Genomic DNA, 23,609 nt, shown 5'->3' on the forward strand with positions numbered 1-23,609 from the left:
CTCGCCAGCGTGCTGTCACGTAATGGCTGGAGTGAGGCTGTCTCGCCAGCGTGCTGTCACGTAATGGCTGGAGTGAGGCTGTCTCGCCAGCGTGCTGTCACGTAATGGCTGGAGTGAGGCTGTCTCGCCAGCGTGCTGTCACGTAATGGCTGGAGTGAGGCTGTCTCGCCGTGAATGTCTCTGCACTCTGTCTCCGGCCCGCCGGTGGATTCTCGGGCTCCTCTGTAATGCAGCCGGTGTCTGCACTTTAAGTGCCAGATTTCACTCTTTACTTTTTTTTGTTTAGGAAAATCTTTTTTCCCCGAGTCCAGAAGTAAAGCGATTGCCGGTATCCGTGGCGATGCCCTCCCGGCCGCGCGTTACTCGGAATCAGTGCGATGGGGTCATTGCTGGTAATAAAAGCACATTGTGAGTGCGCTCCAGCACCTGCTCTTTGTTGACTTAAATGCGGACGTGAAAGCAGCCGCCGATGGGATCGCCGCCGGCCCCGAAACCGGCAGAAGCTCATCCATTCCGCGCAGGCAGAAAAAATCCTGCTTTCTGCTTCATCGGACCGGGCAGCCGATACGGAGGCACTTTATTTACAGTGAGAAATACTCGCGGGGTGATTAACTCCGTCTCACGGAGACCCTTAATGGGGACCGTTTGGCGACAGCGCGGTAACCGCCCGTAAAAACGGTCAAAACAAGCAGCGTCCACCAAAGAGAAAAACATGTAAAAAAAAAAAAAGCCCCCCCCCCAAAAAAAATAAAGAATTCAGGGTATTTACGAGCTGAAGGATTATGTGCAGCCAACCAGTGACTCCCAGGACTCCCAGCCGGCATCTCGGGAGTTAGGGGTCCACGGAAGCAAGCGCGTCTCCAGGCTCTGATACATATCCTCCTATCCGCGTCGGCAACGCATCACTACAGTATGTGCTGGCGATATAGTTTGGGGGAGTTAGCAGGAATAAAGTTGTTATCTGTAAACATTAAGAGATTTCGGGACGTTACATGTTTGGATTCTACATATGTTGTGAAAAACCAATTAAAATATGTTTGGGGGGTCGGATTCCAGCCACTAATTAGAGTGGTTTATTTAGGACGCGCGGTTCCGTTATCCTGCAGCTTGCGCTCGTGGTGTTTGTTACAGGGCTCTGTCTCCTAAACGTTGCAATGACTGGGATTTATAGGGCTCCGCAGAAAGCAGGATAAAAGGCCGCGGGTACTTTGTGATCCCAGCGGTGGGGTATAAATAACCTACAGATTAAACACGTTTCACGTTCCATACACTTGCTGTTCATCCATCAGCTCCGCGTATTACACGTCACGCAGTTTAGGTGACGGGTCCCTGTGCGAAGCGGCTGGATACGGCGTTATCTCGCATCGCATTTAACGATTATTTCTGTATCTCCACATTCCGGGTCTCTCTCGGTCTGTTTCTCATCCATCATCTCCCCGCGGAATGTTTCCCATGAAACCCCAGTCCTTAATTTAGAGCAGGGCAGGACTGTTATGCAATACACGGGTCACTCGGGCACATCGGCTTTTACTATTTCCTGAAAGAAATCTCCCCCGGGACGGAACTCCCACCCCGGATACGGAGGATATAATCGGCCCGATTCTCACTCGCGCACCAAGAGCCGGCAGCAGGGAGCAGCGACTACACGGCGCGTTGTAGGTGTCGGCGTTTCACGGACGATCTGCCGACACGTCAGGCGCGCAGTAATGTCGACACGGCCCCAAATCTGCAAATTCTTTTGGGCTCTTGGTTCTTAGTCCTTTACCGGTTCTGTTATAGACCCGGTACCAATCGGCGCCGTTCTAAGCGGCAGGCATTGATCTGGTAAACAGCTGAGAATGACCTTGGTTTTAACTTCTGGCACATTTATTGTCGGGCTTTCTGCGCCCGCTTCACGCGCATGATCGGCCGAATAAACAAAAAGAAAGCCGGAGAGAGCTGCCGGATGCTCCTTAAATGCATTTTCACCGAGGTTCCGTTTCATGGGTAATTCTGCCCAATTTCCTGGCTAATCAGCCGTCTTTTTGCTGGAACTGTATTAATCATCTGCACCCTCTCATTTTAAGGGTTAATTGGTATTTCTGACACTTTTGTTTTTTTAACCAGTTGAGGTAGAAAGGAGAGAAGAAAGGGGGGTAGTCGCCGTGGGATGCGCATGTACACCTTATGCCTCGTCCGCTGGGCTAGTGGCTATGGGGCTAGTGGGGCTGGTGGCAATGTGGCTAGTGGGGCTTGTGACTATGTCTAACAGGGCTTAAGGCCGGGTCTGCAGACTTGGCAGGAGGGAGAGCCGGGATCAGAGAGGGTTCTGTAATCATAGGTGAGCGAGAGATGAGAAATGCGTTGGATTCTGTGGCACCGGCCATCGCTGCGCACGTTCGCTCGCCTTGTTTAGTTATCGGTCACCGGGGCGAGGAGGTGTAAGCGATGCCCCCCGTGCGTTGGATACCGGTAGAACTTTGTTTTTTACCCACGCAGGTGAATAAAACGTTGGTGTTTGAAGAAAAGTTCTCCAAGCAGAGCAGATCCGAGCCCCTTGCGTTTGGCCGGCTCGGAGTGATACCCGACGCGCTCCTGCACAAGCTTATAGAGGTTCCACCCTCGTGTTTTCTATTACCCCCCTCCCCGGGCACCCATTAATGCCCCCTTTGCCCTCTGCGAAGCCTCTGTGCCCTTTTACACCCGTTGGGAGATAACATCAGCGGCAGAAAACGTCAGCACTGAAAGCGAGCATTCCCGGCATTCCGGCTCCTCGCTGTCTGGCGGAGAGCGCCCGGCGCTGCTTAATGTTTCGGGGGGAATAACGAGGCTCTTGTGTTCACGACCTTTCCTTCTTATTCCGCCCCGATCAGGGCAGCCGCTCCATGAGCTGCGAATGAGAAGCCGATGAAATAAGCGTTCAGCGCGTCATTCTGTGTCCGCGACGTCCTCGGCTTCTCCTGCGTTTATTCGGAATGTTTCTGCCGATATCCGTCGGATTATTCCGCGCGTTCTCATTATTACACGCGTGTTCCGTGCGCTCCCGGGGAGTCGTTACATTTGCCCCGCGGCTTTATGATTCTTACACCTCGTTAGGATATGAGGAGGTCAGACAGGTGCCCCTCGGTCCTCCCCCGGGCCCCTAGTGTCCAAATTATTACCCATGCTTTTTACAAATACCCCTGAATTTCTGGGGGGCACCTTTGCAGCAAACGTTAACGTCTTCTTGTTCTTCTGTCTTCCTTCTTCTGCTGGGGGCGTGGGAGGGTGTGAGAGAGCGTGGGAGGGTGTGAGAGAGTGGGAGGCGTGGGAGGGTGTGAGAGCGTGGGAGGGTGTGAGAGAGCGTGGGAGGGTGTGAGAGAGCGTGGGAGGGTGTGAGAGAGCGTGGGAGGGTGTGAGAGAGTGGGAGGCGTGGGAGGGTGTGAGAGCGTGGGAGGGTGTGAGAGAGCGTGGGAGGGTGTGAGAGAGCGTGGGAGGGTGTGAGAGAGCGTGGGAGGGTGTGAGAGCGTGGGAGGGTGTGAGAGAGCGTGGGAGGGTGTGAGAGAGTGGGAGGCGTGGGAGGGTGTGAGAGCGTGGGAGGGTGTGAGAGAGCGTGGGAGGGTGTGAGTGGGCGTGGGAGGGCGTGAGAAGGTGTGGGAGGGTGTGAGTGGGCGTGGGAGGGCGTGAGAAGGTGTGGGAGGGTGTGAGTGTGCGTGAGAGGGTGTGAGTGGGGGCGTGGGAGGCCGTGAGAAGGTGTGAGTGGGCGTGGGAGGGCGTGAGAAGGTGTGGGAGGGTGTGAGTGGGCGTGGGAGGGTGTGAGTGGGCGTGGGAGGGTGTGAGTGGGCGTGGGAGGGTGTGAGAGGGCGTGGGAGGGTGTGAGAGAGTGGGAGGCGTGGGAGGGTGTGAGCGTGGGAGGGTGTGAGAGAGCGTGGGAGGGTGTGAGTGGGCGTGGGAGGGCGTGAGAAGGTGTGGGAGGGTGTGAGTGTGCGTGAGAGGGTGTGAGTGGGGGCGTGGGAGGCCGTGAGAAGGTGTGGGAGGGCGTGAGAAGGTGTGGGAGGGTGTGAGTGGGCGTGGGAGGGTGTGAGTGGGCGTGGGAGGGCGGTTGACTGAATGTAAAAAGGTTTTAATCCGAAAGGAAAGGCAGGAAAACGGAATTTGGTAGAAATTTTTTTTACCAAAAACGAAGCGAGGAATTCCTCCTCCGAATGTTTTTGGTTTTTTTTGGTCGATTTGCAGAAATCGCTGAACGTCCTCGATCCAGAAAACCGCCTGAAAAATATAAATCGAGAAAAAAGCAGCGACTAAAAATAAGTCCAGAGTTAGTTGTCCTTCGGCCTCGATGAGGAAATCTGATACCGGTGAGAACCAAAAGCAGAGAAGAAACAGAAAAACCGAGGACTCGGCGGTCTCTTCACAGCGACTTTTCTTCTTATTTGTTTACAATACAGATTAAAAGAAAAGCTTCTCATCCTCCCGGTTCCACAGGCTCCGTCTCTGTGTTCTGATGTATGTGCGTGTCACTGTCTGCGGGTTTTGGGGTGTCGGTGTTTGTTGGGGTTCCGGTGTTTTGGGGTCTCTGGGGGTTCCGGTGTTTTGGGGTGTCTGGGGGTTCCGGTGTTTTGGGGTGTCTGGGGGTTCTGGTGTTTTGGGGTCTCTGGGGGTTCCGGTGTTTTGGGGTGTCTGGGGGTTTTGGGGTCTCTGGGGGTTCCGGTGTTTTGGGGTGTCTGGGTGTTTTGGGGTGTCTGGGGGTTCTGGTGTTTTGGGGTGTCTGGGGGTTCTGGTGTTTTGGGGTCTCTGGGGGTTCTGGTGTTTTGGGGTCTCTGGGGGTTCCGGTGTTTTGGGGTCTCTGGAAGTGTCTGGGGTTCTGGTGTTTTGGGGTCTCTGGGGGTTCCGGTGTTTTGGGGTCTCTGGAAGTGTCTGGGGTTCTGGTGTTTTGGGGTCTCTGGGGGTTCCGGTGTATTGGAGTCTTGGGAGATGTGTGAAGGAACGCGGGTTCTAAGCAGTTTTAGTCGCCGCGGCTTCCGCCTCCCGGATTAGGTGGTATTAGGAATGCCATCTGAGGCCGCAACTAAACAGGTGTCCCGAGAGAGGCGACCGCGAGGAAAATCCCTCTGCTCACCTTAAATAACTACGGTGGCGGGACGAGCGGCGCGGGGGTCGCGACCCGCTGCTAATCCGCAGACGGCAAAGAGAAAGTGTCCGCTGGGCGGAGGATCCCGATCAGGGAGAAGAGGCGGGCGGCTCGGAGACGCGGCGTGGGCTTCCCGATATGCTGATGGATGCTCTAGAGTTCTGACTTACACGGTTATCCAGCTAGCTGTGATGTCATACTGTGATGTCATACTGTGATGACAGCGGAGCTGGCGTATCCCGGCGGGCGCCCCTCGTGCTCGGATGCCGTGGTTGTGGCCCCCGTTCTGTTACATAGAAGACATGTTGGGTCGGGGCAGGATCTTTGTGACCGGCTGTGAAAGGGTTAAGGTTGTAGTGTGTGTGTGTGTGTGGGGGGCGGGTTTATTGCGTGTTTTGGCCGTGTAACGGTAAGCGCGGGGCGTGTTATCGCCGGGACACGCCGGGATGTAACGGATACCGTGGCCCATGCTTTTAGGGTTTTTTCCCGTTTTTCTTTATCGTTTCTTCCGTCCCCCGTGTGAATATTTCGGGGAAACGTTCTCTGCCGGGAAGCGATTCACAGGATTGGCGGCCGCTTCCTCGTAATAAATGTTTGATTATCGTCGCTTCCTGCGCCGTTTCCGCGTCGGGTTCTAATTACTCCGCAAACAAGAAGCCGCTCGGCAGGGAGTCTTCCCCGTCTGACACGGAACCGCAGGCAGGCAGGCAGCCGGTTAAATGAGGTCTCCTTGAGGGGTTACGCATTCCATCGACGGCGCAGGAGATCCTGACAGCCTCCGCCGGCACAGAGCCCGGTCTGCACGCCCGGAGGGGTTTCTCGGCAGCGATGGGGATGGCGGCGCGGACGGCTCCGGAGGAAGGAGGGCTTCGCCTCGCATTACGTTAGCGTGACTGAGCTGACCTACTTGGAAGTTTCATGTTAAATTTGCAGCCGCTCGTAACTTTGGGGAGGAAAAAGCTTAATCCAGATTAGCTTGGGAGGTTTTGCGGCTGTTCATTCCGCTGCGGATAAATTAATTGGGTTTCGTGGATTCCATGAGCTGCTAAAATATTCCGGGGGAAGGTTATCGGGGCGAGCAATTTTATGCCGGCGTGTTCCTCCGGTAACATACATGATCAGCAACACGGACGCTGCTACATGTTCTGAGCACTTAAGTCAAGCCGGCCGCTGTGTGCGGAAATGGCGAGCATCTGAGGTTTAGACGTAATGTTAGGCAGGTTTACTTTACTGAGAGGGTGGTAGATAAGTGGAACAGCCTCCCAGCAGAAGTGGTAGAGGGTAATACAGTGAGGGTGTTAAACATGCATGGGATAGACATACGGCTCCTGAATCTAAGACGAGACCAACGACTGATTAAGGGCAGGAGAAACGGGCGAATAGACTGGGGCCGTCGTAACGTTTTGCGGACTGTCCAGCCGGCAGCTTCTCTCCGCCGGGGGGGGGGGTGTTTGTCGCGGGATCTGTTCTTTGGTTCTGGTCGGGGGTTCTGCTCCTTTCCCCAGAACGTTTCTCTGAGCCCCCGTGGTGTTGAAAGGGTTAAGCGTTAAGCTCCTGTATCTGTCGGGTATTAAGTTCTGCACCGGCGGCTTTACCGGCATCTCAGGCGAACGCCAACGAAACCTTCATCCTCTCCGACTTTCTGAAAAGTCATAAAACTGTCGGAATTGTACGGAAAAGATTGTGTTTGGTGTTTTTCCTCCCCGCTCCGGGCTGTAAAAGAACACAAATTGAAGGAATTTGCAGAGGAAAATGAGCCGCGGAGGATTTCGGGGTAAAAGCCGCGCTTTCGATGTGTAATGAGTCTCGACGTGTATTTGTTGAAATGACCGAACAGCTGCTTTTTAGAGCTAAATATAGCGTTTCCCCGATTATAAACGCGGAGCCCCCCCCCCCCGGCCCCCTGAGTGCCGACATAAGAAGGAATACGAGTCACATCATCAGGTTACAGCCAATGAAGTCGCAGCGTAGTGGGAGCTTCTGCTCACCGTTTGAAGATGGGCCCTGGCTGGCTGAGCGTGATGGGATTTTTCTGTATACAGCCAGGTGAAAAAAGACCTGCGGGGCCCCCGGCGTATACCCAGCTGCCTGCCGGGGCCCCTGCTGGGGTCACCGTCCTGTATGTGGTGGTCACCGTCCTGTATGTGGTGGTCCCCTGTCTGTCCCTTCTGTGGCCCCCTGTCTGTCCCCTAGTATGCTCTGTGTTGTACATCTAAAAACACACGGGCCGCATCCTAACACCCACTGAGACGCGGCGGGGGCCACAGAAGGGCCACTCCTATATCATCCAACATCCTCCATCCATAGAACACAAAGAGACCCCCAGCTCAGGCTCATTAAAAGCAAATATCCCGTTCCGGCTGCCCGCGGCCGGCCTTGTTTGTGCTGCTCGCGGTCGGTCTGCGGGGGGGGGGGGGGGGTCGCGTGAGTAGTGAGTATGTTTACGGCCGAAGGCTGGAGGAGCGCCTGGTAACGGCCGATGGCCGCCGCTCTCTTATTTGTCTTCTGCATCGATTGCCAGATCCCGGTTTGCTTTCCGGTTAATGAGTGACGGGAGTGGCTGGCCTCAGATCCAGCGTCCAGGGCTCCTCCGGCTTCACATGCGTGTTACATGTAACCTGCACTCAATGCGGGCCGTTGGACAGCACACGCCAAAATGTACCCAACGGGAATTGTTTGTATCCACACGTTCCTGCCAGTGGGCCCCGCGTTGTATTTCCCGCGTTGATCCAGGCCCATGCGCAGCGCTGCCCGTCTCTCTTCCCGTGTTTTGGGTTCATTAATATTCTTTTCTTGCAGGAAAAAGTCGAATATGCCTTCCTCATTATTTTTACGATCGAGACCTTTTTGAAGATCATGGCGTACGGGTTAGTGATGCACCCCAACGCCTACATCCGCAACGGGTGGAATCTGCTGGATTTTGTTATAGTCATCGTAGGGTAAGTGGAGCTGGAAGCCGCCGGCCGGGAAATGCGTGGGGCGCTGGCCGTGTCTTTCGGGTTACAGCGCCGGCGCTCGTCGTCTGGAGAGCGTTTCTTATAAAAAAGAGAGAGAAATATAACACAAGAAATGGTGTTACGAACCAGCGCTTCTCTCCCCCCCGGTAACTGTCTCCCCCCCTTCCGTCTTCTGGCCGGTAACCCCCCCGTCTCCTGCCCGGTAACCGTCTCCTCGTCCCTGTTTCCTGCCCGGTAACCGTCTCCCCGTCCCTGTTGCCTGCCCGGTAACCGTCTCCCCGTCCCCTTCTCCTGCCCGGTAACCGTCTCCCCGTCCCCGTCTCCTGCCCGGTAACCGTCTCCCCGTCCCCGTCCCCTGCCCGGTAACCGTCTCCCCGTCCCCGTCTCCTGCCCGGTAACCGTCTCCCCCCCATCTCGTCGCAGGTTGTTCAGCGTAGCGCTGGAGCAATTAAACTTTGGAGCCAAAGAAGTTGATGGAGTGAACCATTCGGTGGGTAAATCGGGGGGATTTGATGTGAAAGCACTCCGAGCGTTCCGAGTCCTGCGCCCCCTCCGCCTGGTGTCCGGAGTGCCCAGTAAGTCATTGAGTATAACCGAAAAGTTTGCGTCTCGCTCGCCGCCGACGCTCTGCCCCGCTCGCCGCCGACGCTCTGCCCCGCTCGCCGCCGACGCTCTGTCCCGCTCGCCGCCGACGCTTTGTCCCCGACATCCCGTTCATCCAATCAGATAAATGTACGTTGCGCGAAAGCATCCGTACCGGTTATACTTTTATGCTTAATATTGGAAGTGTGTGGAGAATAAACCCCCCGAGCGTCTCCGGATCTGGAGAGCGTCTCTGCGCGTCTCGCGCTCGTTAGAGGACACGCGATACATCTTGTTTTATGGGACTCCTTTAATGTACGGAGAGCGCGGCGGCTGCGGCGCGGCGGCTTTTGGCTCCTCTGCGGACATTGTCCAGACGCCGCTCCTCTCCCTGCAGGTTTACAAGTCGTCCTGAACTCCATCATTAAAGCCATGGTGCCGCTCCTCCACATCGCCCTCCTCGTCTTATTCGTTATCATCATTTATGCTATTATTGGACTGGAGCTTTTTGTGGGAAAAATGCACAAATCCTGTTTCGTCGCCGGCAGCGGTGAGTACCCTGCGTTCTAAAAACCCATTCTTTCCGTTTTAGCCAAAAATGACACTTTTTTTTTTGCCGCTTTCCTGCCAGAATGATATTTTGTACCGTAGCCAGCCGTGGGAGATACGGGGGACGGGTTGGCAATGGAGCGGCCAACCAAGAGCCTGCCATAGGCCGCGGCGCATTATTTAACGGATGATATGGACACGTCCATGCGGTGACCCCTCAGTGGGAGCCTCCGCCATTCCGCTATCGAGGGTCTTTGGCTCAGGCGGTTGCTATGGGGACCCACAAGTCCATCGAGGTCTTTCTTCAACCTAAGTAACTGTTACTAGTATTTAATGCGCGCCCCCAATAAATAGCAGCGGGATTAAACGTGAGAGAGGGCCGGAAGGGGCCGATGTCTGACTCTTTATAACGTGTCTTTGTCTCCCAGACGTCCTTGCTGAGGAAGAGCCGGCTCCTTGCGCCTTCTCAGGGAACGGACGCGTTTGTCCCGTTAACGGCTCCGAATGCAAGAGCGGCTGGCCCGGACCCAACGGCGGAATCACCAACTTCGATAACTTTGCGTTCGCCATGTTAACGGTTTTCCAGTGCATCACCATGGAGGGATGGACGGACGTTTTATACTGGGTACGTAACGCCGGGGTGGGCCGCGCGCGCGGAGTGGTCTCTGCCCCCGTTACAAGCAGGCGCCATAGATATATATATAACGTCCCTTTCGCTAAATGTGCCTCTCGTGATTTTGTATAGAAAAGATTGTGCTGAAGAATTAATTGGCCAAATCCCAGACTCTCCCCCCAGAAATGGGATCCAAGAATGGGGGGGTCGCTTGCCCCTGGAACAAGCCGTAAATGAGTCCACATCTCTCTCCCTCGCCTAAAGCACAACCTTTCCGCCCAAGTCACCGGGGGATCTAAACGGGGGGCACATTAAGTTAATGTTATTGGTACCACCTTGGTGGTCTGTCCATTATCGGCCCGCACTAAATGTTTCCCATCTCTTGTGCTTAATTCTAATTTCCCAGCATGCACCTGCCCTCCTTCCCCCACCCTGATTGGCTGTTGCCTTTGTCTCTCTTTAAATGCAGCGTGGGGTCTAAGCATGTCTGTGGCCGGTGCGGCGGGGAACGAGCAATCTGGAGCCGTGAACAATAAAAAAAATTTTACCCCAAAAATTAGAGGATAACCTGCAATCTCTCCCCAGCCCGGCATCCCGAGGCGGTTACGGCCCCCACGCTGCATTTGGATTTCTTTACGTATTTTCTGTAATTATTTCAGCCCCTCTTGTTTCTTCCAGATGAATGATGCTATGGGATTTGAATTGCCTTGGGTGTATTTTGTCAGTCTCGTCATCTTTGGGTCATTTTTCGTGCTAAATCTTGTTCTTGGTGTATTAAGCGGGTAAGCACATGCCTTTTCCTACCACGAGAGCGGAATTCACGCTTCAGAAGCCACAAGCGCATGCGCCGACAAATGCCACGGTAACTCGGCCCCGCGGTGGGGGCAACTAGTCTGTAACATGAATTGGATTACTTAATTACCGGCCAAAAGGTTATCCCGTGTCGGCCTAATTCACCCCCCAAGAGCCGGTTAACCGGGTAAGTGAGCTGTGGGCAGAGGTCCATGCTCCGTGGCACCTGAAGCGTGGGGTCCGCCGGTCAGTAACCGATCCGTAACGCCTGTCCTTACATTCCTGCAGGTGAACGATGCCATAGGATGCGAATGGCCGTGGGTCTATTTTGTTAGTCTAATTATCCTTGGCTCGTTCTTCGTTCTTAATCTGGTTCTCGGTGTGCTCAGTGGGTAAGCAGCGCGCAGACGACCTCCTACTTTTACGCACTTTGTGTCCCATTTCTGTTTCCGACTTGTGTTCCCGATACACTTTCTCTGTATCTGTGTTTGGTAAACAGGGGGTTAAATCCCTGAAAAGTGACTTTAATGAATAAACCCCCCCCTTACGTTTCACCGACTCCAATAAACGCAGCGAGCGTAACGAGGGACCCCCAACACTCCAGACGGAGAGACCGACCTCGCTGTTAGACGATGACATCACAGGTATTTGCAGAAATGATCGCATTTCCTGCGGCTGCTGGGCTCGATCCTTAAAGATTTTGTAAATTTCTAAATCTTAGCTAAAGTCATTAAATCTGCAAGTTTAATGTTTTTGAACCCTTGGGATGCTACGAGGCCACTAATGGGTTACAAAGAACCCCAAATCTTACCCCATTTCCCTCAATAATGACGGTAATAAAATAATGACATGCGACGTATCCCGGCACGAATAGACCCAAACAAAGATCGTGTTTCCGGGGTGATCACCGTACGCCCCGCTCTGCGCATGCTGACCGTCACGGCAGGGAGATTTCTGCCCCGTTCTACCTGTAAACGTCTCATCGCCTTCGTGCTCATTTTATGAAACCTCACCTTCTTTCCTCGTGTTCTCTTCTTTAATATTATTTCATTTGTTTTGTTATTTAATTTGTGTTTTTTTATATTATTTCTTGTTATTATTTTTATTATTATTAGTTTTGTTATTGTTATTATCATTGTTATTGTTGTTATTGTTTGTTCCATGAGCACGGGATGAAAGCTCCGTGTTTCTCCGTTATGTGTTTGTCTCGCGTGTCTCCTTCGGTGTTTGTGGCGGCCGAGTGCGTCGCGCGTTTGCTTGTCACAGAAATTGTCACGGCGTCACGGGCCGGCTCGTTGGCGCTCGTTCTGGGAAACGTACCGCGGGTTGTAGCGCCTGAAGCCCATGTATTTATCCCCAATCCATTCACGCGGATTGCGGAGGTTTCCGTTTGCCGCCGGGCGCTCGTGGTGCAGAATATCTCCCTGGAATAACCCCGGTGCTTATCTCTCCGTGATGTTACATCGGGGTTATTGGTCGTCTTATTGTTATTATTATTGGCGGCCCGGGGAATTTAAAGGGTTGGTTCTCCTCTAAAGGGTTAAGCTTTCTTTCTGGCAGCGCAGACGGGACTCTCGTTATCGGTTTGCTCCTTCTGCTCCCGACTGGCTCCAGAATAATCTGCCAGGAGCTTCTCCACTTCACCGCGGGATAAGAGGACCTCTGACGACCTCCGCGGTCAGGAACAGGACTAAATTTAGCGCAGGACAGAAAGGGCCGGGTGGGAGCGAGGAGCCCCCTTTATCTGCTGCTGTTTTCACTCTGTTCCCTGCCAGAAACGTCCAGAGCAGCCGGTGACGGCACATTGTATTCCTTCTGAGCAAAGCACGGGGCTGGGGGTCTGTCTGCACCTCCCTGGGGGGGGGTCTGTCTGCACCTCATTGGGGGGGGTCTGTCTGCACCTCCCTGGGGGGGTCTGTCTGCACCTCATTGGGGGGGTCTGTGTGCACCTCATTGGGGGGGTCTGTCTGCACCTCCCTGGGGGGGTCTGTCTGGACCTCCCTGGGGGGGTCTGTCTGCACCTCATTGGGGGGGTCTGTCTGCACCTCCCTGGGGGGGGTCTGTCTGCACCTCATTGGGGGGGGTCTGTCTGCACCTCCCTGGGGGGGGGTCTGTCTGCACCTCCCTGGGGGGGGTCTGTCTGCACCTCCCTGGGGGGGGGTCTGTCTGCACCTCCCTGGGGGGGGTCTGTCTGCACCTCATTGGGGGGGGTCTGTCTGCACCTCCCTGGGGGGGTCTGTCTGCACCTCCCTGGGGGGGGGTCTGTCTGCACCTCATTGGGGGGGTCTGTGTGCACCTCATTGGGGGGGTCTGTCTGCACCTCCCTGGGGGGGTCTGTCTGCACCTCCCTGGGGGGGTCTGTCTGGACCTCCCTGGGGGGGGTCTGTCTGCACCTCCCTGGGGGGGGTCTGTCTGCACCTCCCTGGGGGGGGTCTGTCTGCACCTCCCTGGGGGGGGTCTGTCTGCACCTCCCTGGGGGGGGGTCTGTCTGCACCTCCCTGGGGGGGGGTCTGTCTGCACCTCCCTGGGGAGGGTCTGTCTGCACCTCATTGGGGGGGGTCTGTCTGCACCTCCCTGGGGGGGGTCTGTCTGCACCTCATTGGGGGGATCTGTCTGCACCTCCCCAGGGTATCCCACGGATGTAGTCATTAAATATATAACTTTGTTTTTTAATGAGGCGGGGGGCATCCTTATGAGCTCATTACCTCCATCTCAAACCTGGGGTCCTCCAAATAGAGGGCATCAAACACACAGCGTGTACCCCCTGAGCATCTCAGAGGAGCCATATTCTGGCCCCCAAGAGACCTTGGACCAGGGGCCACTAAGCTGGATTCCCAGAAGGGTCATCGACATTTCTAACTCATTAACTCATGTGAGCTTTTTCTAAATCAATAAAATGATGATTCTTCCTGGGAATACAGCAAGAAATGAGGGAATTAACAAAACGTTATTACGCTGAATAATACGCCGGCCGGTAACTGAATCGCTTCCTCTACAGAAATTTGTCAAACTTGCATTAAGGAACCTCATGCGCGGGTTTCTGCGGCCCGGGGGAAGCTGTTATTGTTGCGCTCTTCACTTCCTGGATAAGATGTAAGGAAGTGAAGTGTGCGCCCCGACTCTCCTTCCCCGGGGCTCCGGAACTAGTTATTAGAAGTATTGTGGCTTCGGACTGGCAGGAGGCTCAGACGTTGGTAATTTCCAAACGCTCCTTAGGCCGTAAATTGAGTGGTTTCAGAAAATGCCCTTTGTGAGGCGGCAGACGTTTCTCCGAGCGCCGGCTCCGCGCCCCGCTGACCGACCCGGCTGCTTCATTTCCAGATCACTGTAATTTCGCATTATTTTTAAACCGTTTCAGAATCCCCTGCGCAGAGAAATCCACCCCGGCAGCGCAACAAACGGGTAAATTCACCCTGACAAGATATATAATTTAATCCTGAAACGTTACAGCGTCTGTCTCCGTCGCATTTTTAAAGGTCTTTTTTTATTCACGTTGCTATGGAAACCATTTTATACAAGAAGCGCGGTATTAATATGTTCAGTTAACACGTTTCTGTGCCGGGGTGGGGAGGCGGCCCGAAAGAGAGGATAGATCTGGATCTAACGTCGGCCTGGGAGTGATGAGAGTTGCAGACAGACCGACGGGGAGCAACAGTCAGAATAATATAAGATATTATATGAAGAGGTTACACTGGAGACCACCGGGGGGGGTTATATACCAACAGGAGATTACACCGGAGACCCCTCCCCGGGGGTATATACCGACGGGAGCCCTATGTGAGTGATGGGGCCGTACCTTACAGCGCATCGCTCCGGTACTCATGTTAACCCTCTGAGCACCAGAAGAGCATCAAAGAAATGCGTCGGCCTCCCCTATGGTACTGAAAGTGTTAATCTCCCGTTAATGCAGATAACAGAGCGATAGATTAATGAGGGTTTTAGTTACAGGGTGCAGCGCGCGGGGCCAACGCATTTCACATCAAGTCGTTTCCGTTACCGGCTTTAAGGGCAGCGGGAGCCGTTACTGCGTGCCCTGAATCTGCCACCCGGTATCGGGGCATCCAGCTGGTGTTTCCTGGGCACGCTGCGGCTCTGCTGTGCGCTCTGCGGGACCCCGGACTTACATGTGACGGGGGAAGGGCCGCGCAGGAGGTCCCAGTCATTTAGCTGAATTAGGTTAAATACATTGAGAAGTCACCCAAATGTGGGACTTGGTACGTGACGCTCGGCCCGCTACATGTTACCGGAGAGCCGGTGATCACGCTACATGTTACCGGAGAGCCGGTGAACACGCTACATGTTACCGGAGAGCCGGTGATCGCGGAACATGTTACCGGAGAGCCGGTGATCGCGCTACATGTTACAGGAGAGCCGGTGAACACGCTACATGTTACCGGAGAGACGGTGATCGCGCTACATGTTACCGGAGAGCCGGTGAACACGCTACATGTTACCGGAGAGCCGGTGATCGCGCTACATGTTACCGGAGAGCCGGTGATCACGCTACATGTTACCGGAGAGCCGGTGAACACGCTACATGTTACCGGAGATCCGGTGATCGCGCTACATGTTACCGGAGATCCGGTGATCGCACCTGCCGGCCTCCCCTCTGTTCTTGCGTCTGCGTTCATGTCTCTGTGTCGGAATTCCTGCGGTCTGTTCTTTCTGTGATTCTGGTAAAAGTCGCCGTATTAATCACTTTCTGTGTAATTTACGCAGCGAATTCTCCAAGGAGAGAGAGAAGGCGAAAGCCCGAGGCGACTTCCAGAAGCTACGAGAGAAGCAGCAGCTGGAGGAAGACCTGCGCGGCTACCTGGACTGGATCACCCAGGCCGAGGACATCGACCCCGAGAATGAGGAGGAGGGCGTTGAGGAGGTCAAACGCAACAGTACGTACCGGCTCCGCCGCCAGGCGGGAGTGTGCGATGCCCACAGGGTGACGGACGCACGCAACAGACCGCGTTCATTCACTCGCTCGTACTAAACCTCTGTGTGGGAATTATCACAACGTGTGCCGGACGGTTATTAACGATATTCCCTATATTCCCATAGAATTAACCCTTTCAGTGCTGGGGCCGCGCAGCATTCCTCATTCCGTTTATTTGGGTTAAAGGGGTGAAGCTTAGATGAGGTGTTATCGGGGCATTATCCGATAAGCGCGCGCAGGTACAGAGCGCAGCGTGTGAGAGCTGTAGTTGCTGATGTCGCAGAGTCGGCCGACACCAGGAGCTCGTTGTAAAGCGGGGCTGATACAATGCGTGGCGCGGCGGGGGGCCCCGGGTTCCCAGAGACCGGCCGCGATGTTCTGCCTCTGCCATGCTGTGATCTGAGCTCCGCCGTCTGCGTCCCGGAACACATGACCTCAGCACACGCAAAAGAGACAGACTGGAGAGCGAGAGGCCGATTAACATTCAGACGTCTTTTACACCCCATGCAGAGCCGACCTCTCTGCCTGTACACACTCCCAGTGCGGTCTCGCTCTCTCTGTACACACTCCCCGTGCGGTCTCGCTCTCTCTGTACACACTCCCAGTGCGGTCTCGCTCTCTCTGTACACCCTCCCAGTGCGGTCTCGCTCTCTCTGTACACACTCCCCGTGCGGTCTCGCTCTCTCTGTACACACTCCCCGTGCGGTCTCGCTCTCTCTGTACACACTCCCCGTGCGGTCTCGCTCTCTCTGTACACACTCCCCGTGCGGTCTCGCTCTCTCTGTACACACTCCCCGTGCGGTCTCGCTCTCTCTGTACACACTCCCCGTGCGGTCTCGCTCTCTCTGTACACACTCCCAGTGCGGTCTCGCTCTCTCTGTACACACTCCCCGTGCGGTCTCGCTCTCTCTGTACACACTCCCCGTGCGGTCTCGCTCTCTCTGTACACACTCCCCGTGCGGTCTCGCTCTCTCTGTACACACTCCCAGTGCGGTCTCGCTCTCTCTGTACACACTCCCCGTGCGGTCTCGCTCTCTCTGTACACACTCCCCGTGCGGTCTCGCTCTCTCTGTACACACTCCCCGTGCGGTCTCGCTCTCTCTGTACACACTCCCAGTGCGGTCTCGCTCTCTCTGTACACACTCCCCGTGCGGTCTCGCTCTCTCTGTACACACTCCCAGTGCGGTCTCGCTCTCTCTGTACACACTCCCCGTGCGGTCTCGCTCTCTCTGTACACACTCCCAGTGCGGTCTCGCTCTCTCTGTACACCCTCCCAGTGCGGTCTCGCTCTCTCTGTACACACTCCCCGTGCGGTCTCGCTCTCTCTGTACACACTCCCCGTGCGGTCTCGCTCTCTCTGTACACACTCCCCGTGCGGTCTCGCTCTCTCTGTACACACTCCCCGTGCGGTCTCGCTCTCTCTGTACACACTCCCCGTGCGGTCTCGCTCTCTCTGTACACACTCCCCGTGCGGTCTCGCTCTCTCTGTACACACTCCCCGTGCGGTCTCGCTCTCTCTGTACACACTCCCCGTGCGGTCTCGCTCTCTCTGTACACACTCCCCGTGCGGTCTCGCTCTCTCTGTACACACTCCCCGTGCGGTCTCGCTCTCTCTGTACACACTCCCCGTGCGGTCTCGCTCTCTCTGTACACACTCCCCGTGCGGTCTCGCTCTCTCTGTACACACTCCCCGTGCGGTCTCGCTCTCTCTGTACACACTCCCCGTGCGGTCTCGCTCTCTCTGTACACACTCCCTGTGCGGTCTCGCTCTCTCTGTACACACTCCCCGTGCGCTCTCGCTCTCTCTGTATGTACTCCCCCTGCAGATTTATTCACAGAACGTTATTTAATGAGTTTTCCCGTTATCTGGTCGTCTCTCGTTGGTTGTATTGTGGGGTCACCTTATATTTCCCCCCGCAGGAGGTATCGGAACCCGTTTTGCGCTCTCGCCGGCTGTCTCTCTCGGGGTCTCTGCAGGTCTTTGCGCAGAATGTGCAGAAACTGGATTTATGCTGCGATTATCTGACCCAGCGAGTGATTTTCTCCAAAATGCTGCTTTTTTGTGTTTATTTCGTTACTGTTACCAATCTGGCCATACCACGGGGGCCAAACAGAGCAGAGAACCCCACGGTAACAAATGCAATGCTTAGGGCCAGCGGCGCATGCGTGGGGGACCCTGGCGTGTAGGGGGCAGGGTGGCAGAACGCGGGGGGGGGGTTCCTTTACTGCCTCCGATGCCTCTGTGTGGACTCTGCTGCCATCTGCTGGGCAAATGATGAAACTGCATATGTTTGCCATTAAGGGGTGACCCTGGAGGATTTACTGGGCAAGAAGAAGAAAGGGAGGTTCAAATGCTTTAATCGCGCAAATAAACACGGTAACCGCCTGCTGGCGTGGGTTTTACTTGCTGTGTGTTGCATGGCTGAGTGACATTTTACTGCATGCTCCTGCGGCGCTCTTATAACCACCTGGAACTCTAAGCCTTCAGGGGCCACAGGGACAGAGGCCACGCGCCGTGCAGAATTGGGGCTGCGATTGGTCCACCGGAGTCCGTTCGGCTGAATGAGGGGTCTGGTTTGGCTCGGACGGACGGATCTGACCCGGTTACAGCGCCGAACAGCAGAAAACGTCCGTCGTGAAACAAAATTCCGCCATCTCTGTTTCTGTATATTGTGTGAATTGCAAGCTCTTCAGGCTAAGGTTTCCTTCTCGTTGTTTTTGGTATAATGCCGTGGTTGGGACAGTCTGTGCCGTGTGTGCAGTGATTAGACGGGCTCTCCGTCCTTAGAACGATGCTGTTGGTGGGTCGGGGTCCGCACCTTGCGGTCCGAGCCGTCTCTGCATCCTCTGCGTTTGCTTCGATTTCGAGCCAAAACGGAATTTGAGAGGACCGGTGCAGAATCACAGCCCAGGGGGCAGAAAAGGGGAATAAATACCAAATATAGTATTTTTTGCTGAGAATTAATGGTGTTTTTTTGCACTGTAACAGCGAGCATGCCGACCAGCGAGACCGAATCTGTGAACACGGAGACGGTGGGTGACGGCGAGACCCCCGGCTGCTGCGGCAGCGTCTGGTGAGTAGGCGACGCGCTTCGCATCTCTGATGATTGTGATGTGGATCCAGGCTGAGACTGCTGGGAGTTATAGTGGCGGAGCGGCTCGTCCTACCCCCCCGTTCCCTTTATTTTCCGGCTCGTTTATTTGTGGGTTTAGAACCCTGGGACTTGCGTTTTGTTACATTTTAGTAAATAAACATGTCTGTAACTGTGACATTAATTCAAATAGTAACATTTACACCATCGAGCCGCGTCTTCGGTAACAATGTCTCCTTTTTTATTCCAGCCAATCCGTGTCCAAGTCTAAGTGCAGGTACGTAAGCGCTAAATGTATGCGGGGTGTGGGGCCGGGGGCCGACTCCGGAGCCACACACAACTCCCACAGGAAGCTTTTTTAGATTGTGGACTGTTTGTGTCTGTCTGTAATCGGCGTGGGGGAGTGCTGGGCTGTCTGGGCACCCGGGTACCAGGAATGGTTACTGCTCCCTGCGCTTCTCAAATAGTCAGAATCCGGTTTTATTGCTCATTTTTCTGTTCTCTCCTCGGTTGTAGCCGGCGCTGGCGTCGCTGGAATCGATTTAATCGCAGAAGGTGTCGGGCGGCCGTGAAATCCGTGTCGTTTTATTGGCTGGTTATTATTTTAGTTTTTCTCAACACACTAACCATCTCTTCAGAACATTATAACCAACCCGATTGGCTGACACAGATACAAGGTAACGGCATTGTGTTACAGCGGTGGGGGGGGTTGTTTTGTTGTGTTATAGCAGTGTGTATGGTTTGTTGTGTTACAGCGGTGGGGGGGGTTGTTTTGTTGTGTTATAGCAGTGTGTATGGTTTGTTGTGTGATAGCGGGGGGGAGGTGTGTATGGTTTGTTGTGTTATAGCGGTGTGTATTGTTGTGTTATAGCGGGGGGGAGGTGTGTATGGTTTGTGGTGTTATAGCGGTGTGTATTGTTGTGTTATAGCGGGGGGGAGGTGTGTATGGTTTGTTGTGTTATAGCGGGGGGTGTGCGTTTGTTGTGTTATAGCGGGGGGAGGTGTGTATGATTTGTTGTGTTATAGCGGGGGGGGTGTATGGTTTGTTGTGTGATAGCAGTGTGTATGGTTTGTTGTGTTATAGCGGGGGGGTGTATGGTTTGGTGTGTGATAGCGGTGTGTATTGTTTGTTGTGTTATACCGGGGGGGTGTATGGTTTGTTGTGTGATAGCGGGGGGGGAGGTGTGTATGGTTTGTTGTGTTATAGCGGTGTGTATTGTTGTGTGATAGCGGTGTGTATTGTTTGTTGTGTGATAGCGGGGGGGTATGGTTTGTTGTGTGATAGCGGTGTGTATTGTTTGTTGTGTGATAGCGGGGGGGTATGGTTTGTTGTGTGATAGCGGTGTGTATTGTTTGTTGTGTGATAGCGGGGGGGTATGGTTTGTTGTGTGATAGCGGTGTGTATTGTTTGTTGTGTGATAGCGGGGGGGTATGGTTTGTTGTGTGATAGCGGTGTGTATTGTTTGTTGTGTGATAGCGGGGGGGTATGGTTTGTTGTGTGATAGCGGTGTGTATTGTTTGTTGTGTGATAGCGGGGGGGTATGGTTTGTTGTGTGATAGCGGGGGGTATGGTTTGTTGTGTGATAGCGGTGTGTATTGTTTGTTGTGTTATAGCGGGGGGGTATGGTTTGTTGTGTGATAGCGGTGTGTATGGTTGTGCGATCAGCCTGTTGATTGTATTGGTTAGCGTGTTTGCGCCGCTGGTTTCAGATATTGCGAATAAGGTTCTCCTGGCGTGTTTCACGTGTGAGATGCTGGTGAAGATGTACAGCCTCGGCCTCCAAGCGTACTTCGTCTCCCTGTTTAACCGCTTTGACTGCTTCGTGGTGTGCGGCGGCATCACGGAAACCATCCTGGTGGAGCTGGAGATCATGTCCCCTCTGGGGATCTCGGTGTTCCGATGCGTTCGCCTGCTGCGGATCTTTAAAGTGACTCGGTAAGAATCACCCCCGTTGGGTCAGAAGGTCTTCTCGCGTTTCTGTAGCGCGATTTGCTCATCGCTGTCGTTCGCAGGCACTGGGCGTCCCTCAGCAACCTGGTCGCCTCCTTATTGAACTCCATGAAGTCCATCGCGTCCCTGCTGCTCCTGCTCTTCCTCTTCATCATCATCTTCTCCCTGCTGGGGATGCAGCTTTTTGGGGGCAAATTTAACTTCGACGAAACCCAAACCAAGCGAAGCACGTTCGACAACTTCCCGCAATCCCTGCTCACCGTGTTCCAGGTAACGATGTGCGTTCAGCCTCTCGGGGGCGAGCGGAGACGGCCCGGCAACGGCCCTTTAATCCCATAGAATGTTCTGATTCCTCCAACGAGCCAATAATGGAATAAATCGCGCTGATAGAGCCCCGCGTGACTCGGCTTCGAGTTATTATTCCTCCCCGGCCCGGCGATTGCTGCTCGTTGTGCCGTTTAGTATTTTTGGATCTGGAATAGAAACAAAGCGTCTCCGACGAGGATTATTCCTGCGATGAGTCGGGATGTTTCCGGAAAGGATGCGTCTCCCGGGGGTTATTTGTAGTTGGGTTAGAGGCTCCGTGGGACTCGGGGGGGTCTCGCGCCTCTGTGCTGGCGTTTAGTGCGGCTCCCGCTCCGCTCTCCCCGGGTTCAGCTCTCCCTCCTCCCCGGGGGGCCGGCGTCTCACTGATGGGGCGTGTGTTAGATTTTGACAGGGGAAGACTGGAACGCGGTTATGTACGACGGGATAATGGCGTACGGCGGCCCGTCCTCCTCGGGGATGATCGTGTGCGTTTACTTCATCATCCTCTTCATATGCGGTAACTGTATCCCTCCTCGTGTGCCGGCCGCGCTCTCGGGTAACGCGTCCTTCACCTCCTCTAAGAAACCTCCGTTACTGAACGGCTTCCCCAATTGGCCAACGTTATTCCGCCCCGTCATCCTCCAACGAATCAGGAAAGGAACACAGCTTTGAGATACGTCGGTTTGCCTTAACGCGTCCGAATCAGATATCTTGCTGAACGTCTTCTTGGCCATCGCTGTGGATAACCTGGCGGACGCCGAGAGTCTGAACACCGCGCAGAAGGAGGCCGCCGAGGAGAAGGAGAAGAAGAAAAGTGCCCGGTATGGGTGGGGGGGGCGCGTTTTAGGACGGTTGCCGCGTTCTTGCCGTTAGCGGAGGGCTCGCCGTGTCGTGTGCCGGGGGGGGGGGGGGCTCTTTATCGTTGGATGAGGATTTGCTTTTTCTTTACAGATTTATGGAAACTTCCATATTTTTTACGAAGACTTTTTACTGACCAATAAAAAAAATCTTACATTTTATCCAAAGGAAAGAGAGCGTCGAAAATAAAGCGGCAGAGAAATCGGACAACAACAAAAAGAAAGCCATAGACGCCAAGGTGACGGGACGTGTCGGGGGTCTCTGTGGGGTCTGCCTGCTGTCAGTGTGTCGGGGTCTCTCTGGTCTGACTGCTTTCAGTGTGTCAGGGATGTCTCTGTCGGGTGTGTCGGGGGTCTCTCTGTGGGGTCTGCTTGCTGGCGGTGTGTGTGGGGGGTCCCTCTGTCAGGTCTGCCTGCCGTCAGTGTGTCGGGGGTCTCTGGCTGTTCTGGCCTCTCTTCTCCTCCCGTCTCTTTTTTCCTATTGTTTCTATTTTCCCCTCTCCCCATCCTGTCCGTTTTCGGCCCCCTTGAAGGGCCGTTTGGGGCAGATATGTTATAAGTGTCTGTATGTTGTACGAATTGCTATGAGCCGTGTGCCCGGGGGCTGTAACCGTGTTCTCTATCTCCTGCCAGGTGACGGTCGATGAAGAGAATGAAGACGGTGACTGTCCGGAGCCAGGTGCGTCTCGGAGATTTTTCATCTAATTACTGGATTTCTGTTTCTTCGGTTTTTTTGCCCCAAAAACTCTCCGCATTTCCCGTGGGATTTGTCTCCAGCAGATGAGGATGACGAGGAGGAGCCGGAGGTTCCTTCTGGCCCTCGGCCTCGGCGAATGTCCGAGCTGAACATGAAGGAGAAGATCACGCCGATTCCCGAAGGAAGCGCCTTCTTCATCTTCAGCAACACCAACCCGTGAGTATCATCCGCCGACTTCCCCCTCGCTCCGCCGTCCTTCCCCTCGCTCCGCCGTCTTCCCCCTCGCTCCGCCGACTTCCCCCTCGCTCCGCCGACTTCCCCCTCGCTCCGCCGTCCTTCCCCTCGCTCCGCCGTCTTCCCCCTCGCTCCGCCGACTTCCCCCTCGCTCCGCCGACTTCCCCCTCGCTCCGCCGACTTCCCCCTCGCTCCGCCGACTTCCCCCTCGCTCCGCCGTCTTCCCCCTCGCTCCGCCGACTTCCCCCTCGCTCCGCCGACTTCCCCCTCACTCCGCCGTCCTTCCCCTCGCTCCGCCGTCCTTCCCCTCGCTCCGCCGACTTCCCCCTCGCTCCGCCGTCCTTCCCCTCGCTCCGCCGACTTCCCCCTCGCTCCGCCGACTTCCCCCTCGCTCCGCCGACTTCCCCCTCGCTCCGCCGTCTTCCCCCTCGCTCCGCCGACTTCCCCCTCGCTCCGCCGTCTTCCCCCTCGCTCCGCCGTCTTCCCCCTCGCTCCGCCGACTTCCCCCTCGCTCCGCCGTCTTCCCCCTCGCTCCGCCGTCTTCCCCTCGCTCCGCCGACTTCCCCCTCACTCCGGGAGATGCTGACGTTTCTCAACGACTTTTATGATCTCTTGGAAATTCCTGCGTTTAAAGGTGTGATTAGGATCAGTCTGTAGAACGGCTTCAAGGCGAGACTCTTCCCAAAGCCGGTTACATTTCCAAGGGGTTCATCTTCTGGTCTCTCCTGTATTGGTGGAGGTTCTGTGCCGCGTTGGGCGATGTCGGGGAGAGACGGGTTCTGTGCCGCGTTGGGCGATGTCGGGGAGAGACGGGTTCTGTGCCGCGTTGGCCGATGTCGGGGAGAGACGGGTTCTGTGCCGCGTTGGCCGATGTCGGGGTCGGGGAGAGACGGGTTCTGTGCCGCGTTGGGCGATGTCGGGGTCGGGGAGAGACGGGTTCTGTGCCGCGTTGGCCGATGTCGG

General features: G+C 55.1%; 1 protein-coding gene across 1 annotated transcript in view; it reads left to right on the top strand.

The window, feature by feature from the left end:
• LOC149277361 (voltage-dependent L-type calcium channel subunit alpha-1D-like) overlaps positions 1–23,609 on the top strand; it is a 53,231-nt gene that overhangs the window by 9,705 nt on the left and 19,917 nt on the right. Inside the window, exons 3-19 of the mRNA XM_089503004.1 lie at positions 7,889–8,028; positions 8,470–8,621; positions 9,026–9,178; positions 9,606–9,802; positions 10,469–10,572; positions 15,302–15,509; positions 17,841–17,886; positions 18,499–18,583; positions 18,852–18,878; positions 19,118–19,278; positions 20,312–20,537; positions 20,615–20,822; positions 21,261–21,381; positions 21,565–21,679; positions 21,885–21,954; positions 22,349–22,389; positions 22,464–22,628. Coding sequence (XP_089359130.1) covers positions 7,889–8,028; positions 8,470–8,621; positions 9,026–9,178; positions 9,606–9,802; positions 10,469–10,572; positions 15,302–15,509; positions 17,841–17,886; positions 18,499–18,583; positions 18,852–18,878; positions 19,118–19,278; positions 20,312–20,537; positions 20,615–20,822; positions 21,261–21,381; positions 21,565–21,679; positions 21,885–21,954; positions 22,349–22,389; positions 22,464–22,628 — 2,219 coding nt within the window. The remainder of the gene's footprint in view (positions 1–7,888; positions 8,029–8,469; positions 8,622–9,025; positions 9,179–9,605; positions 9,803–10,468; positions 10,573–15,301; positions 15,510–17,840; positions 17,887–18,498; positions 18,584–18,851; positions 18,879–19,117; positions 19,279–20,311; positions 20,538–20,614; positions 20,823–21,260; positions 21,382–21,564; positions 21,680–21,884; positions 21,955–22,348; positions 22,390–22,463; positions 22,629–23,609) is intronic.

The sequence above is a fragment of the Sceloporus occidentalis genome, unplaced genomic scaffold (genome assembly GCF_023333645.1).
Source record: "Sceloporus occidentalis isolate IW3139 unplaced genomic scaffold, rSceOcc1.0.p SCAF_216, whole genome shotgun sequence".
Taxonomy (NCBI): Eukaryota; Metazoa; Chordata; class Lepidosauria; order Squamata; family Phrynosomatidae; genus Sceloporus; species Sceloporus occidentalis.